At 40.3% G+C, this 15,472-nt stretch overlaps 1 protein-coding gene across 2 annotated transcripts; it reads left to right on the forward strand.

Annotated features, from left to right (window-relative positions):
* Nucleotides 1-1,794: 1,794 nt before the first annotated feature.
* On the forward strand, nt 1,795-13,495 carry LOC143416595 (AP-1 complex subunit sigma-1A). 2 transcript variants are annotated; one of them, XM_076882013.1, is made up of 6 exons: nt 1,796-1,984; nt 2,896-3,038; nt 4,238-4,416; nt 7,923-8,031; nt 9,151-9,288; nt 9,717-13,495. In XM_076882013.1, the coding sequence occupies exons 3-6, from the start codon at nt 4,238-4,240 to the stop codon at nt 9,762-9,764; spliced, it is 474 nt and encodes a 157-aa protein (XP_076738128.1). In that variant the 5' UTR covers nt 1,796-1,984; nt 2,896-3,038; the 3' UTR covers nt 9,765-13,495. The 2 variants fall into 2 exon arrangements, with proteins under 2 accessions (XP_076738127.1, XP_076738128.1); XM_076882012.1 differs by lacking the exon at nt 2,896-3,038 and having other exon boundaries at nt 1,795-1,984.
* The last annotated feature ends 1,977 nt before the right edge of the window (nt 13,496-15,472 follow it).

Genomic DNA, 15,472 nt, shown 5'->3' on the forward strand with positions numbered 1-15,472 from the left:
AAAAATCTGTATCTATCTACAGTAGATGAACAGTATCTGAAAGAAAGATATAGGGTGGGGTAGAGTCCCGACACTGACACCGACCCACAGGCTGTCCCATATGGACCAAGACCTACAGCCAAAACAGAAGTTTATGATTTAACACCAGGGAGGGCACTTCTATTTTTAACTGGTTCAGCTATTCTGATCTTTATGATAGTGGTTCAGTGGCTGCAGAAATGCACAGACCAATTGGATGGAAGCTAAGCCATACCACATGATACCACTTAACCAATCAACTCTGTGCATTCCAGGTGTTTAACACTGACTCTACAGGGCTAGGTTAGCAAGTTACACATGTGAAAAAGGTAAGTGAAGACGAAGAAACAGTCCGTGCATCACAGGAAGCCTGCAGCAGTCTAGGTCCAAATAAGGAAGGATTTAGAGTTACCAGATCGAGCACTAACTATATACTTTAGAAAAGAAGGCCTAAAAGCTGAAGACTCTGCGTCCCATCATATTTAGATACTAAGTATCTGGTTAGACATCATGTTGTGTCATCTGCTAGCGAGGAAAATCTATACTGTGACTTCAAATGATACTACTGAAAGCTTGTATAATGTAAACAGAATTGGTCCTAGCACAGAACCATGTGGAACTCAATCCGGTCTTTAAGTCTGACATCATTAGCTGTTTTGGGGTCCAAACTCCGCTTCAGGTCCCAAACTCAAACGAACACTGCGGCATCACTGAGAGGAGGAGCCTGGGCTCGAACCACCAACCTTCCGGTTAGTATCTGACCTGCTCTACCAACTGAGCACAAGTCCCTAAAAAGCCACCCCGCTTTTTAGGGGTGCTGAAGTTCAGAATAAATAGAAAAAGATTTTAACATTTTAAAAACACAACAGCCTTATTAAACGCAGAGTAGTTTTGACCCAGAAGCAGGGTTCATCCCGTCATCACTTAAAGACTGGATAATTAAACTTAGTGTGTAAGAGTCCACTGTCAGAGGCCATATAGGAAAGGATCTGTAACCTTCACTAAAGCTGTTTCTGTGCTGTGATGAACTCTGAAACCTGACTGAAACTCTTTTAATAGACCATTCCTCTGCAGATGATCGGTTAGCTGTTTAACTCTTTCAAGAATTTTTGAGATAAAAGGAATGCTGGAGAGTGGTCAATAATTACATAAGACAGCTGGGTCAGGTTACTGCTTTTTAAGTAATAGTTTAATGATTGCCACCTTAATTGCACATAGCCTATTAATAGAGATAGATGATCATATTTAAGATTAAAGCATTTACTAATTGTAATAGTTTGAGCAGTTGGTAAGAATGGGTAATGAGGTCTAATGGACACGTTGATGACCTGGAGGAAGCGATTACTAAAGTTATTTCAGATTTAGATTAGCTGAAGTGAAAGAGTCTAAATAAATATAAATGACATTTAAAGTAGCTTAAAATAATGATGTGTCTATGGCTTTGAGTATTTGTTCTTCAATAGATAAAATTTCATTTATTTATTTTTTAATCAATGAAGTTAAAGGAATGCTTGACTCAGCAGAGCTCTGACTTTTTGTAAGCATGGCTACAATGCTGAAGAGAAACCTGGTTTTTCGGTGTTTAATGAATGATGATGATGGAAAATCCTACCGCTACGGAGACTCTCTTTTTTTTTCTTTACCAGGGACTCAGTGTCCGCAGTTACACACGGTGAGGATGTAACACTACACTTCATACACTTTAAGATCATTCGAACCCTCCGGAAGTGAGACGAAATCATAAACGTCACGTTAGACGTGCCCGAGTGCGCATGCTCCTCGGATGTGGAAGTGCTTTGGCAGAAGCAACGGTCGGGGAAGGGTTTGCGCTTATTACAAGCGCAGTAGTTGAGCACCTCACACGGGAATGAACTTTCGGCATTAGTTCGGGTGTACGTCTGAGTGGGCAACGAGGGAGTACAGTCCGTTTGTCACGTGACACAAACGTTAAAAACCCCACAGAATGGTAAGTTATTACGTCTCACCTGCCTGGAAAAGTGTACGTGGAGGGTATGCTACGCTAATGCTATCAAGGTGTATGACTCCAGGAAGTCACCACCTGCGGTAACTACACCTGGCTTCTGTCAGCATAGCCTTGCAAGCTAACAGGCCAGCATAAGAAACATGCTTCATGCTTCTTACGCTGTATATAGCTTTCGTGCAGCTTGTGATCCGTGTGATGTTAGTCAGACTTTAGCATGACAGATACGGGACAAACTAGTGTGCCTGCCCTTGTTGCAGGTAATTAGTTTATCTGTAGGTTTTAGTTATCGTCAGCAACGGAGGTGATGCCGTGCTTCCTACTTTCTGCCAGCCTAGGGTTACAACATAAAGTAATGAAATAGGTTTCATTATGTGGCTAACTTTCTGCTTAACCTCAGCGCAGTTGTTTTTGAAACTCTGCGTGGCCGAATGATGTGACTGACACTGGTGATGTTAATATTACCTGCCATAGCTCCCACACTCGTCCCTGCCAAATAGACTGTAGACTGGTAACAGGCACATGTAAGTAAACATAATTAGTAAGTGATACGGGGGATTAGTATTGCCAAATCTGCAAAGTTTTAAAATAGCTGTAATACACATTACAGCTTAAGTTTATACCAGTGGTTTCATTATGTGATTGAAGTGTTATGTATATGGGTTTGCTTTAAATGCAGTATAAGACGTCTATGTGTGTATGTAATATCAAACCAAAATATTATAGCCATTTGATGTCAGTTCCTCCCTTTCCTTTACCAGTGGGGAAACAGCATAGGATGATGAAACACTCGCCACATACAATCGCAATGTAAATTTGTCATGGCCATTATGTTATTATAGACTTTCATATCCATTCCATCCATCCATCCATTTGCTTCTGCTTATCCTTTTCAGGGTCGCGGGGGGTGCTGAAGCCTATCCCAGCTGACTTCACAAAGAATATTTAAAGATTGTCATCCTAGTGCAAGTCTTTAGTGACCAAATCCATTATTAATTTTGGTTTTAGTCCTAATTTGGTCTTCCAGCACCTGAAAAAGGTAACTGACTCTTCAACTGCTAAATGCTCCACTTTGTTCACCTTCTACTTTTGAACTGCCAGTTTTCAGTAGTGTACTTGGGACGTATCAGAGAGATATTGCATTAACAACTGAGGGATTTGGAGGGCGTGGGATAAGTAGACTGGAATTTAAATAACCTATTACAGAAAGCCATGAGGTTGTTTTATTTATGTTTTTTTGGTAGGTTTGACTGGATCACTGTAACATAAAATCATTTTAAAATGGCTATTTTATAATGCTGGCTTAACTCCCTATGTGTTTCATTGTGACACTCCCTTGGACCAAGTAGATATGGGATGATGATCTAATATAGACACCAAGTGGAGATTAGACCTTTTTTTAAATTTTTTTTTTATTGTGATTTGAGAAAACAATTTGGCATGCTATTCTCTTTTTTTGCAGTATATTTCTACCTGAAATGTTTACCACAAGTTAAAGTCTCACAAAATGTCAGAGTTGATTTTTGAGTGCAGCACATCTCAGCCCAAGCATCTATTCTGCTGGATTTCAAACATGGTGCAGTTCTTTGTTATTTGAGCAGACAGGAGCCGCCGCGTGCTCTAAAAATGTGCACTGTTGACATGGTTTAATTTCCAAAGACTCACAGTGCACACTGAGGTTTATTTGTCACCAAGGATGTGATTCTCTTGGGCTGACTTCAGATTTCACTGTATATTAAACTTTGAACCTGAACCTTTTCTAAGCAAGTAATCCAGACCACATTGCAAAACGTTGATACCATACCATTGATTCCTACCATATGATGGCATCTGCCTCTATTAATATGGGGCCCTCCTATTTATCCTCTTTATCATAATGGTGCAACACTTGAGCAGCCGCACTGATTATTTTATTGGAGCTGAAATAGTTTTGACCATATTTAACTCTTAATGACGTCCCTGTATTTCTTTGCTTTTGGGAGTTGAAAGAGCATTTGAACACAGAAATTGTTAATGATGTCAGACTTGATAATAATGTTTACAAAAGGAGCAAATGATAAAAAACTGTGATGAAGTGACTCATAATTGGGCACAAGAATGCAGTTAACAGGAAAGGTTCCTTTACTGGGCCAGTAATTCAAATTTACATTTATGTATTGACATGTACCTATACATTGAATACATGTTCTCATATATGCTGTACTGTCTTTTTGGGGGCTGTTCTGTTTTTGCATGTAGATGCGCTTCATGCTGCTGTTCAGCCGGCAGGGCAAGCTGCGACTGCAGAAGTGGTACACAGCCACAGCTGAGCGTGACAAGAAGAAGATGGTCAGGGAGCTGATGCAGATAGTGTTGGCTCGCAAACCAAAGATGTGCAGTTTTCTAGAATGGCGCGACCTCAAGATTGTCTATAAAAGGTAAAAGTGCCATGGGCAGTCCTGCATTTTGTACTCATCACATCATCACGTGCTTCTTGTGGTGCTTTCTTTACACTATTTTCATCTTTTCTCATTTTAACGTTACTGACAGTTGTTTCTAGAGTAGATATTTACAGTTTCATTTTCTTTTGTAGCTAACTCGTGCTATGAACTGCTGTTGATTTATCACTAATTATCAAGAAACTAAAGAAATGCACTAGTGCTTTTATACATTTAGGCAGTAGCCTTTATTGTTTAGAAATTTTTAAAAGAAATGTTAGTAACACAGTATTAAACATGTAAAAAGGATGAGATGTGGCAGTGCTTCGTCTCCAAGAAAGAAACAGCAGGAAGGAAAACTACATATTTGTCTGTATTTGAGTATTTCATTAAAATTAATGTCTGTTGGAAAGAGAAGCTGCTTTCATATAGATGGGGACGATAGGCCCACGTCCACCACAGTGGTACATGGTCTTTCACTGCCAGCCCAGCCCCCACTGGTGGAACACGTAGATGAACTATAAGTCTGCTTTGGCAAATTAGGTGAACTACTGCCTTTGAGCTCTAACTACAGAGAACCTAACCATGGCCTCATACATCCGGTGATCAGTGGAGGAATATGGGTGGCCCTGATCACCAGGGCCATGGGCTGGATTTGCATTGCCTTAACTGCCAGGAGCTCTTAGCATCAGGGCAAGTTACTACTGGCCTGCTTCCCTTGACTTCCCTGGTCAGAGAAACACATCTTAAGGACTTAAACCAGCTGTACCCAAGGAAAACAACTTGGTTTAGAAGATGCATCAGGTCTTTCTGTTGAATGTTACATTATTAGATTTTTATGAGTCATTTGAAATTTGAAGAAGCCTACACATTTCACACTATAGTAACTAATATAGTGACACAGTGGCCTCTCCTACTTCCCACTATGGCCAGCCACATCAGCTGGCTTTGCCACACCTAGCAGAGTTAATGGCTGAGTCCAATGTTGACACAACAAGCCTTAGAACATTTGCTTTTCTGCATCAGAGCTTTGGAAGGCATACTTGAGATTTTACAGACCGGACAAGTTCAGCTGAGGCGAAGGGAAGGAAATTAGACTAACCATCTTATGTGGCACAGAACCACCCTTGACCATCACTAAAGAACGCATCCCCTCTACAAGTATAGTCTAACACTGGACTAAATCAGTGGTGCTAAACATAAGACCAGGGGAGCAGAATCAATCCAGCAAAGACACCAATTCAGCCCACTGGAGTCTTTGGAACATGTGACGGAGGGCATACATTTTTGGACTTTTAACTGTATTTTTATTTTTTTTTAATAATAATTTCTAACAGTCTTTTCTGTTGATAAAGACTTCATCTACAGCCATTCATGCTACACCAGCATAAACATTTAATTGACAGGAAAGTTCCTGTTTTTCACTATCTACTATGGAGATTTCATCAATCAAAAAAACAAAAGTGATTCGTAAATACAGGACAGTCTGGGCAGTGAACTACAATTAGAATAGAATAGAATACTTTTATTTGTCAATTTCTTCAAATGTACTTGCCATACAAAGGAATTGAAATTACGTTTCACACTGTCCCATCCGTAGGCATTGACAACAATAAGGTGCAGATGCACAACAAAAACAAAAACAGCCCTAACAATGTCCAGGTAAAAGTTTTGAATAAAAATTACAAAAAATTAAGAGTCTGGCTCAGTGGAAGCAAAATATAAAGAAAGGATGGGTGGCTTAACACAGTACTCCAAGTCTATAGATAGGTTAGGTATACCTTTGTTAGGTACAACTTTTTAACTACTTGTTGAATGTCTAATCAGCCACTGACATTGCAGCAACCCAGTCCATGCATTTATGTAGACATGGTCAGCACCTCAGAATGGGGAAGAAATGTAATTCAGGTGACTGAATGTGGCATGGATGTTGCTCTGACGCACGTTATTCTGAGTGTTTCACAAATTGGTGATCTATTTTCTAACAACCCTCTTTAGAAATTAAAGGGAAAGTTCTGAAAAGGAGAAAATATGCAGGGAGCAGTGGGTCTCTGGGCAAAAATAACTTGTTCATTTCAGAGAAGAAGACTTCTTCTATCTGATAAGGGTTGTTGTAGCTCAGCAGGTATAGCACATTGTGCGCTAATCAGAAGGTTGGTGGTTCAATCCATGGCTGTTCCAAATACATATGTGCCAAATATCCCTGGGAAAGATACTAACCCCAAGTTGCTCTTCAATGCATCCATCTGAGTTTGAATGTGTGTGAATGTGGTAGAAAGCATGTACAGAGAAAAATAAGAGCTTGTGTAAATGGGTGAACAAGACAAGTTGTATAAAACACTTTGAATGCTCAGGTGGAGTAGAAAAGAGCTATATAAGAACCAGTCCATTTACCATAGTACCAACATAACCCTGCATTACAGCCAAAGTATGCAAAAGACAAGATGGCAGCAGCAGACCACACTGGGTGCCATTCCTTTGTATGTGCTCACCAAAATAGGGAAATAGAATATTGGAAGACAATTGTGTGGTCTGTTGAGCTTCAGTTTCTTATCCGACGTTTGGATGAGAGGGTCAGAGTTCGACATAAATAGTATGCAAGCATGGGGCTATCCTACACTGTAAGCATGGGGCTATCCTACACTGTATGAAATGTTCAGGCAGGTGTTAAATGGGATCATTACCTGAGTATTTTTCCTGACCCGTCCAACCCTTATGCTCACATTGTGCCCATCCTGTGACGACAGCTTCCCCCAGTCACCTGGTTTGTTGAACATGACAATGAGTTCACTATACTCACATCGCCCCCACTGTCACCAGATATTAATTCAATAGAACACCTTTGGGATATTGATATAATAATGAGATATTGATGTGTTAATAACCAAAACGCAAGCACAACTTGGAGGTTACAACACAACTAGGCAAACAATGCATTTAAAACAGAAAGCAGAATTAAGGATTTAATCATTTAGCCCACTTACCTTGGACAAATTACAAAATCAGGCAAGTCAACAAGATCAGGGGGATAAGTGACTGATTAAAACACAGATGCTACTTCATAGGTCAGCACCCAAACACAGGTTATTGGACTGAAAGAACTCTGCACGCTTGCTCTGTCTGGCAGCCCTACACAGGTATGGTAAACTGTCATACTTCGACTGTATGTACATTTCTGTTGTTGTTGTTGTTGTTGTTGTTGTTCTTCGTCTTTCTTTCTTTTTTAAAATCTGTGATGAATTTTGAGGCAGAAAGTCTTAACTGGATCTCACAGCAGGCAGTCTGCGGCCTTGGTGGTTTTTGTTAACTTGAGAACGAGGCGACATTGGGTTTTCAAATTGATACCATAGGTGAATCCACTTAATATGTTTGAGTTTCAATCTCAGTGGCCTTAACATAAAGGTCAGAGGTTACGTTTTCTGCAAATCTAGTGAATGCGATAACTTGAGAACAAGGCAATGTAGGATTTTAAAGTTGTTTCTACTTCTGTGTATATTGTCTTGCAGGTATGCCAGCCTTTATTTCTGTTGTGCCATTGAAGAGCAAGACAATGAGCTGATCACACTCGAAGTTATACACCGTTTCGTAGAGTTGCTGGATAAATATTTTGGCAGTGTAAGTCATATGTGCATCTTAATGTGATTTTTCTGATTTGCATGTGAATTACTTTGAAGGAAGAGACTAGTTGATGGCATATGAATCCTGCTTCCGGGTCCAAACTACTCTGCGTTTTTTAAGGCTGTTGTGTTTTTGGCATGTTTTAATGCTTTGCATCTTGTTCTGTTTAATCAGAACAAGCCCCTAAAAATAGTCCATGATCACTGTCGACCTGTCTGGGTTTTCATTACTACTATTCATCTGCAACACTTTTTAAAGCTCAGTTTTAAAACCTTACCATGTAACTACAACCCAGCTGCTCAGACACCAAAAATTTGAATGAGTCAGAAAAGAATCACTCTGAGGCAAATAAAGATTGGAATGGGAACATGAAGCTGAAGATCAGGAACTTAACATGGAAACAGGAACAGGAAAAACTTATATTTCATCCTCCAGCTTCACTGTGCTAATGTTTTTATATCATGCTAACTATAGCTCTGTAGCTAGCCAGCATGTAGCAAACCATTATATTCCAGCTAGCCCAACTTCAGTAACCCTACAAAGGTCAGTTCGGTTTAGTTTTTCTGTCCTCATTTAAGTGACAGCAGTGCTGTAAGTTTGATTTTTTTTCTTTCTGAAATCTCTCAGAGCATGGTATATTTACATGGAAACTAGCAAGCTAACTTCCTGCTAACTTCTAACTGCTGAATTTAATAAATGCTGTTTTCATGGATGCTTGGATGTTAAACTTAATTGTTACACCTGGTAAAGTTGCAACACTGATCATTTTATTAAAGATGAAAGCATTTAGACAGTTTAACTCATTGATGCCGCAGTGATCGTTTGACATTTCGTTTGACATTTTGTCCAGGGGTAACAATAATTCTTAGTACAGCAACTTATCCTTAGTTGGTTTAAGTAAAAATGTACTCCTATAATACATGCAGTCACTCTTTGAATCATTTTGTATACGTTTTCTAAAATTATTATTGTCAGAAAGATAAATGTCTACTTGTTAAAATGTACTCACAATGAATTCAAACATAATTTTGTTTGAATTCTCAAAAGGGAAAAGTTGAAAGACCATTCTGAGACTTTCCCTGGCATGGTAAAGAGTGGCGTTTTGTGTATGTGTAGGTATGTGAGCTGGACATCATCTTTAATTTTGAGAAGGCCTACTTCATTTTAGACGAGTTCCTGATGGGAGGAGAGATTCAGGACACATCTAAAAAGAGTGTCCTCAAAGCCATTGAACAAGCTGACCTACTGCAGGAGGTAAGCTGGGCTTCAGAGTTGACATGACTCAAGAAGACGATGCGTTAAAGTTAGTGACCTGTGAGTTATCACTGAAAAGTCAGTCACAAGTCATGGACTGACTGTGGGACACATTTTGTTGTGTTAATGATCACCAGACTAACTTCAGTTTGGAGTTGTGCAGTTTGTACACTCTGCATATGTAAATTTGTGTCGTTTTTGTTCCTCCCTGGTCGGTGAAAAAACAGTTTTGTGTAAGTTTCCTCTCTGCCTGCACTCTGAGTCAGCTAGCCCTAACTGTTGCATTTTTTTTGCATATAATACAGTAATACTAATATAAATGGCATACGGTCATCATGCCTGTGAGAGGTGACAGCTCCATGCAATGTGAATGGAACAATTTGTTGTCTGTAATTTAAGTTGCGTCTTCCATTTGTTTATCTTTTCAGGAGGACGAATCACCGAGAAGTGTACTGGAGGAGATGGGCTTGGCATAGCCCACAGCAGCGTTATGGGAGAATATAGAAGGCAGGGGGTGGGTCAGTGTAGGGTAGAACATGCATCAACTTGACAGTACTGGTACTATGTATATGTGAATGGGGACTGATATACACTGTTTAACTGGGGGAGAGACTCAGTTAGTGGAAGAACCTTGCAGTGCCAGGCCCTTTAGCTCTGGGTGGGTGGGTGATAGTGTGCGTGTGTGTGGGTGGGGAGGTCACTTCTATGTGGCTGCCAGAGTTGTGTGTTTATATTCTTTTTAAGGAGTAAGGCAGAGTCCAGCTAAGAAAATAACCCACAGTGTTTACCACTGTGGGTTATATACACTTCAGCAAAGTAACATTTTGCTGAATGTTTATCACAGTATTGTGATTTTGCAGTGTGACTGGGCTATGATACAAAAACTGGTTGAGCAGGCACATTATGTCATGAAGCTTTGTCAGGTACTGACTATGGGCTCACTTGAGTAGTAAGACTGTAATAAATATTTAATGTCACTACAAGTGCTACTAGTGAATTTTAAAGCATTGACGATGGTAAGTTGGGGAAAAAACACTTAATTTATACATACATTTAACAACATTTAATGTCATTCTGTTATTTAGATAATACATTCGCTCGTATGATGGCTTGTGTTCCTGCCTTGTACAGTATATTTACACCATGTTAAGAAATGCAGGCGCTACATAAAACAGTGAAGAAATTAAAAACAAAACAATTACAAGAATTAGACATTTTAATTTTCTGGCTCCACTCAAATTGTTCTTGTACTAGGTAATCAATTGGTGTGTGAATATATCACGTTTATTTCAGGTGTTTAATATTTTTAGATTGTATGAATATTCCTTGTTATTGGCCCATCTTTCATTGCACAACTTTGATAAACTGATAGTGAAGAATAAACCAAAGACATTTTAGAATGGCATCAGAACTAAAAAAAAAGGATCTTATTTACATTTGAACCATTAATATGTACTGTATCCTGATGAGGTGGAAATGTCATATGCAGTTTAAGAAAAGTGCAACTTAGAATGAGAAGGAACACAGGTAAAGGTCAGAGTTGAAAGTTATAGGAGGGACATGCTGTGTGCAGTGGTTACTTGTTTGGGCTGGGGTGAAATTACAAGGCAGATAGAATTATCTAGCTTAACTATATTTTATTGTTCTGTAAATGTTTTACAAAGTTTTGTTTTCAGTGTGACATCTGTGTGAAAAACAGACTTTTGCTGAATGAGCAGTGGGCAGTAATGGAACGGGTCATTCAAAATCAGTTGAACAAGTTGAAAAATTTCCAGGCTGATACCCCTGACAAAATTCCAGGATAATAGACTTCTTAATAGGGATGGGTACCGGTATCGGTTCTGACATAAATGGTAGTAACCAGACCGAAAAGCAGCGCACATTTCGGTGCTTTATTTCGGTGCTTTTTTTTTTTTTTCCTGAGATGTCATGCACTTTGGATTCCAGCCAATCATTTTACCTTTGCGAGCGTAGTAGGCGGGCCCAGGTACGTACATTCTTTTAGAGCAGAGCTACAGATTAAAAATGCCCAAGGCGAAGCGGTCAAAAGTCTGGCTGTACTTCACAGCAAAAGATTAAAACTCAGCAGCCTGCAACAAGTGCTTTAAGCTGATACTGTGCAAAGGAGGTAACACCTCGAATCTGATGAAACACCTGGCGACGCATAGCGTTTTTTTAAAAGCCGAGAAAAGCGCCGTATTTGATAGCTTGCTGCGAGACCTCACACCGTGCACATCTCTGCCGTTCCTCTTCTCTGCGTGAGTAGCTTAATGTTGTTCGTGTGTAATTTACGTTGAGTAGGCTAACCACGTTATTACATTAATGCATGTAAGATGAACTAGCAAACACCGTCGTAGTTACATGCAGCTGTCTTCTTGTTTGATGACAGGTACTCCCTTCACCCTGGCCAAAAAGGCTAAAATGACCAAAGAAAAAGTGGAAAACAGCTAAACATGAGAGGTTTTTGGACCAATTTTGTGTTCTCCATTCTTTAAGCACCGGTTTGAGCACCGTTTAAGCACCGGCACAGTTTCAAAAGTACCGGTTTGGTACTTGTATCAGATAAAACCTAAACGATACCCATCCCTACTTCTTAATAGATAAACTGCTAAAACGATTACAGTTTACACACACACACACACCTTGCACCAAGGCGTTAGAAACAGATAGCTCCTCACACCATTCTTGAAACATTTTTGCTTTGTGGCAGCGAGGGTTATCCTGCTCAAATAGGCCACAGCCATCGGGGATTACAATTTCAGTGAAAGGATGTACATGGTCTACAACAAGGCTTTGGTTGGCTGTACATGTCAAAGTAACATCCACATGAATGACAGGACTCAAGGTTCCCCAGCAGAACCTGGCCATTCCCAGAAAGCATGATTCCCAGACCAGGCTACCTTCTTCCATGGCACCACGGTCAATTCAGTTCCATTTCAATTAAATGGCACCAAATCACAACAGCAGTTGCATTAAGGCATTTAAGTTCTGATGCTCAAGTGCCCATTTTTGGTGTTTTTGGTGATGGATGGGTCATGAGCACCCATATTGTTCTGCTGTTATGTAGTTCCATACCCAACAAAATGCAATGCACTGTTTTTCAGTAACCTTTCAGAACCAATATTTTGGGGGCAGTTTAAGCCTACAGTACCTTGTCTGTTGGACCAGCCACACGGGCCAGCCATTGCTCCTCAGATGAACTGGTGAGCCTTGGCCGCTCATGACCCTGTCACTGGTTCATCGCTAGTCCTTTTCAACCACTTTTGACTACTGCAGACTGAGAACACTCCATAAGAGCTGCAGTTTTGGAAATGTGCTGATCCAGTGGTCTAGCTATCACAATTTGGCTCTTGTCAGACTCCCTCTGTAATTAGAAAGCATTCCTGCCGCCAGGTGCAGATTAATATCAGCTAATTCTCAAGTCCCAACTGATGGCCTATAAAAAGGTGTCACACAAGGAACATCTCATGTTGTGTAAAACCAGTGTGCTCTGTCAAGAGCTTCGCAAGCTTGTTACAAAATATACTGATGGCATTGGTTACAAAAGGATTTACTAAAACTGTTGAAGGTTCCAGTGTGCTATGTTGGGGTGGTGAGAGTGGTGAAAACCTGCTACTGGTTGAGCAGTTACCAGAGACTGTAAGACAAGACTGACCAACCTGTGCACTCCCTTGATTGACCATAAGAAAGCCTATGACTCAGTGCCTCACTCATGGATCCTGGGATTCCTCTGACTGTACAAGACAGGACCATAAGGAATTTGATGGGGATTTGGCGAACACTAGAGGTCAGCTTCAAGTGCAGGATTTACCAAGGAGATGTTCTGCCCCACACTACTGTTCTGCATAGGCCTGAACCCCCGTCAGCCAGATCATCAAACAGGCTGGCCAAGGACTTAAGCAATTATTAGCCACCTCCTCTACACGGATGATATCAAGCTGTATGCCAGGAGTGAAGGAGACACTGGTTCACTGATCCACACCACCAGGATCTACAGCAAATGTTGATCTTAAGGGGCTGGACTAGTGAAACTCAACGTCACTGTAAAGAAGTTACATATTTACATAATTTCCTTAGGGATTAATAAAGTATGCTGATTCTGATTCTGAACTGTTTCTAGATGGTAAAGAAAAAGCTGCTGTGACAAATCTGTCAGCATGACTCTTTGGTTTTTAAGTGTAAGAAATAAATGTGTAAAGTTCTGGTAGCTCATTGCTCAGACTCCATTTTTTTGATATACGTTTAGTTGTTTTTTCATTCAGTTGTTTTTGCTTAATTATTTTGTGTAGTATGAAGCGTTTTTATCAGTGGGGAAAGCTGTAAAACTTATGCAACTAAAGTTTAGGGTAACAAATTTTTCTTGTGCTTGTTTGTGGTGAGCAACAGATCAAACAGGGTAAGAATTATAAATGGCTTGAAGCATGTATTCTGGCCTGTGAGACTTTTCATTGTTTTCAGAAAAGCCTTATTTTTTATGCATTTATTACTATATGTGAGAGCACACATCAGCTTTAAGGCCTGGACAAGTTTGAAACCTTTTGTCCTCCATAATGGCAAATGGCTGAAAATAAAATCTGGTGTCACTTTAGCCAGCTCCTAGTTTGATAGATTCTGCACTCAGCAGTCTTCAGTATTATTTAAAATGCAGCCAAGTGCTGCTTAGTTTACTTTTTTCACTCATTTTTCCCAACACCTTAGCGTTTAAATCCGGCACCCTTGTCTCTGTGTACTAAGCCTGTACCACTACACTTGTTGTCTTTGTAACGTCTGCCCCCTTCCTATTTTAACATAATGATATGATCCCAGATTGCCTGCATGGTGTGCCCATCGGAATAAAGTCCCATCCCTGCCTGCATGGCTTCTCCGCAGGGCCAAAGATTCTGTTTCTACTGAGGACCATCAATAACTGACGTGAAATTATCTAGGGCCGGATATAATCATATGCAGGCTACTTCCAGCCCATTTGGACTTGAGAAGTGTAGTTGGATCGTTAAAAGAAAAGGGGGAGGGGGTAGTCCCATAGACAAATAGGAACGAACCATGAAATAAGCTGGCCAAAAGAGGAGATAGAAGCCACTGACATGCATGCAGCACCCTAAGACTGTACACTAAGAAGGAGGAAGGTGGCCAAGGCTAGTGAGTGTCAGAACTGCTACCCAGGATGAGACAATGAACATCCACAAGTACTTCAGGAAGATGGCCACAACTGAGAGTGTGGTTAGTTAATATCTCAGGCAGCAGAAATTTGAGAAGAGGAGCATCATGGATCTACAGAACCCTGCATGGTATATACGGCCGGCAGAAGAAGTGGCTGATGTCCAGAAATCCTACCAGTGGCTGGACAAAGGTGAACTGAGAGAAAGGCACTAATCATGGCAGTGCAGGAACACACTCTGAGCACTAGACTTTACGGTCTATCACACAAGGCAAGACCCCAAGGGCGGGCTGTGCAAAGATGCCCCTGAGCACATATAACAACAGGGTGCTAGATGCTAGCAAACAGGACATACATGGAACGCCATAACCAAGTGGCTGGCATAGGATACAGAAACATCTGTGCTGAGTATGGCCTGGAAGTCTCGGGGTCAAAATGGAGCACGCCCCCCTAAGGTGCTGCAGTGTCTATGTTTTTTTATGGGGTTATTAGGACGTGTATCATCACCTCATCACCTTGGATTTATTTTCCAGGGAAATTATGTTAAAATGGTCGGGCTTAAGATTCTCTGGTTTGTTTGCTTGTTTAAAATAAATCTTAGCTCGTTATACTGTCTCAGCAGGAATATTTTATGAGCTGGAACAATGTTTCTAACTTTGTTTACTTTTCCCTTTGAATTTGAATGCATCTGCTTGTAATCACACAAATTAGTCTGAGTTGGTGGGATTAATAAACATTTCTGAAAAGGGGTGTCTAAGAGTTGGACAAACATTCTGCATTTAAAGTCTTTTATACAATATACTCAATCCATCTTCCTTCATAATTCTGTTGAAAGGTATTTATATTGAAGAGGTAAATCACAACAAGTGTGATTCACTTAGCACTGTTAACACACAGCATGAAATGTGTGTATTTTTGATTCAGTCCAGTGTAAAATTGGGCAAAATCCTCTATATTCCACAATGTGTGGCCAAAATATATAAAGAAAAAAACCCCAAAAGGCCCACATTAGGAGTTTATTTACCTTTT

The sequence above is a fragment of the Maylandia zebra genome, linkage group LG3, assembly GCF_041146795.1.
Source record: "Maylandia zebra isolate NMK-2024a linkage group LG3, Mzebra_GT3a, whole genome shotgun sequence".
NCBI lineage: Eukaryota > Metazoa > Chordata > Actinopteri > Cichliformes > Cichlidae > Maylandia > Maylandia zebra.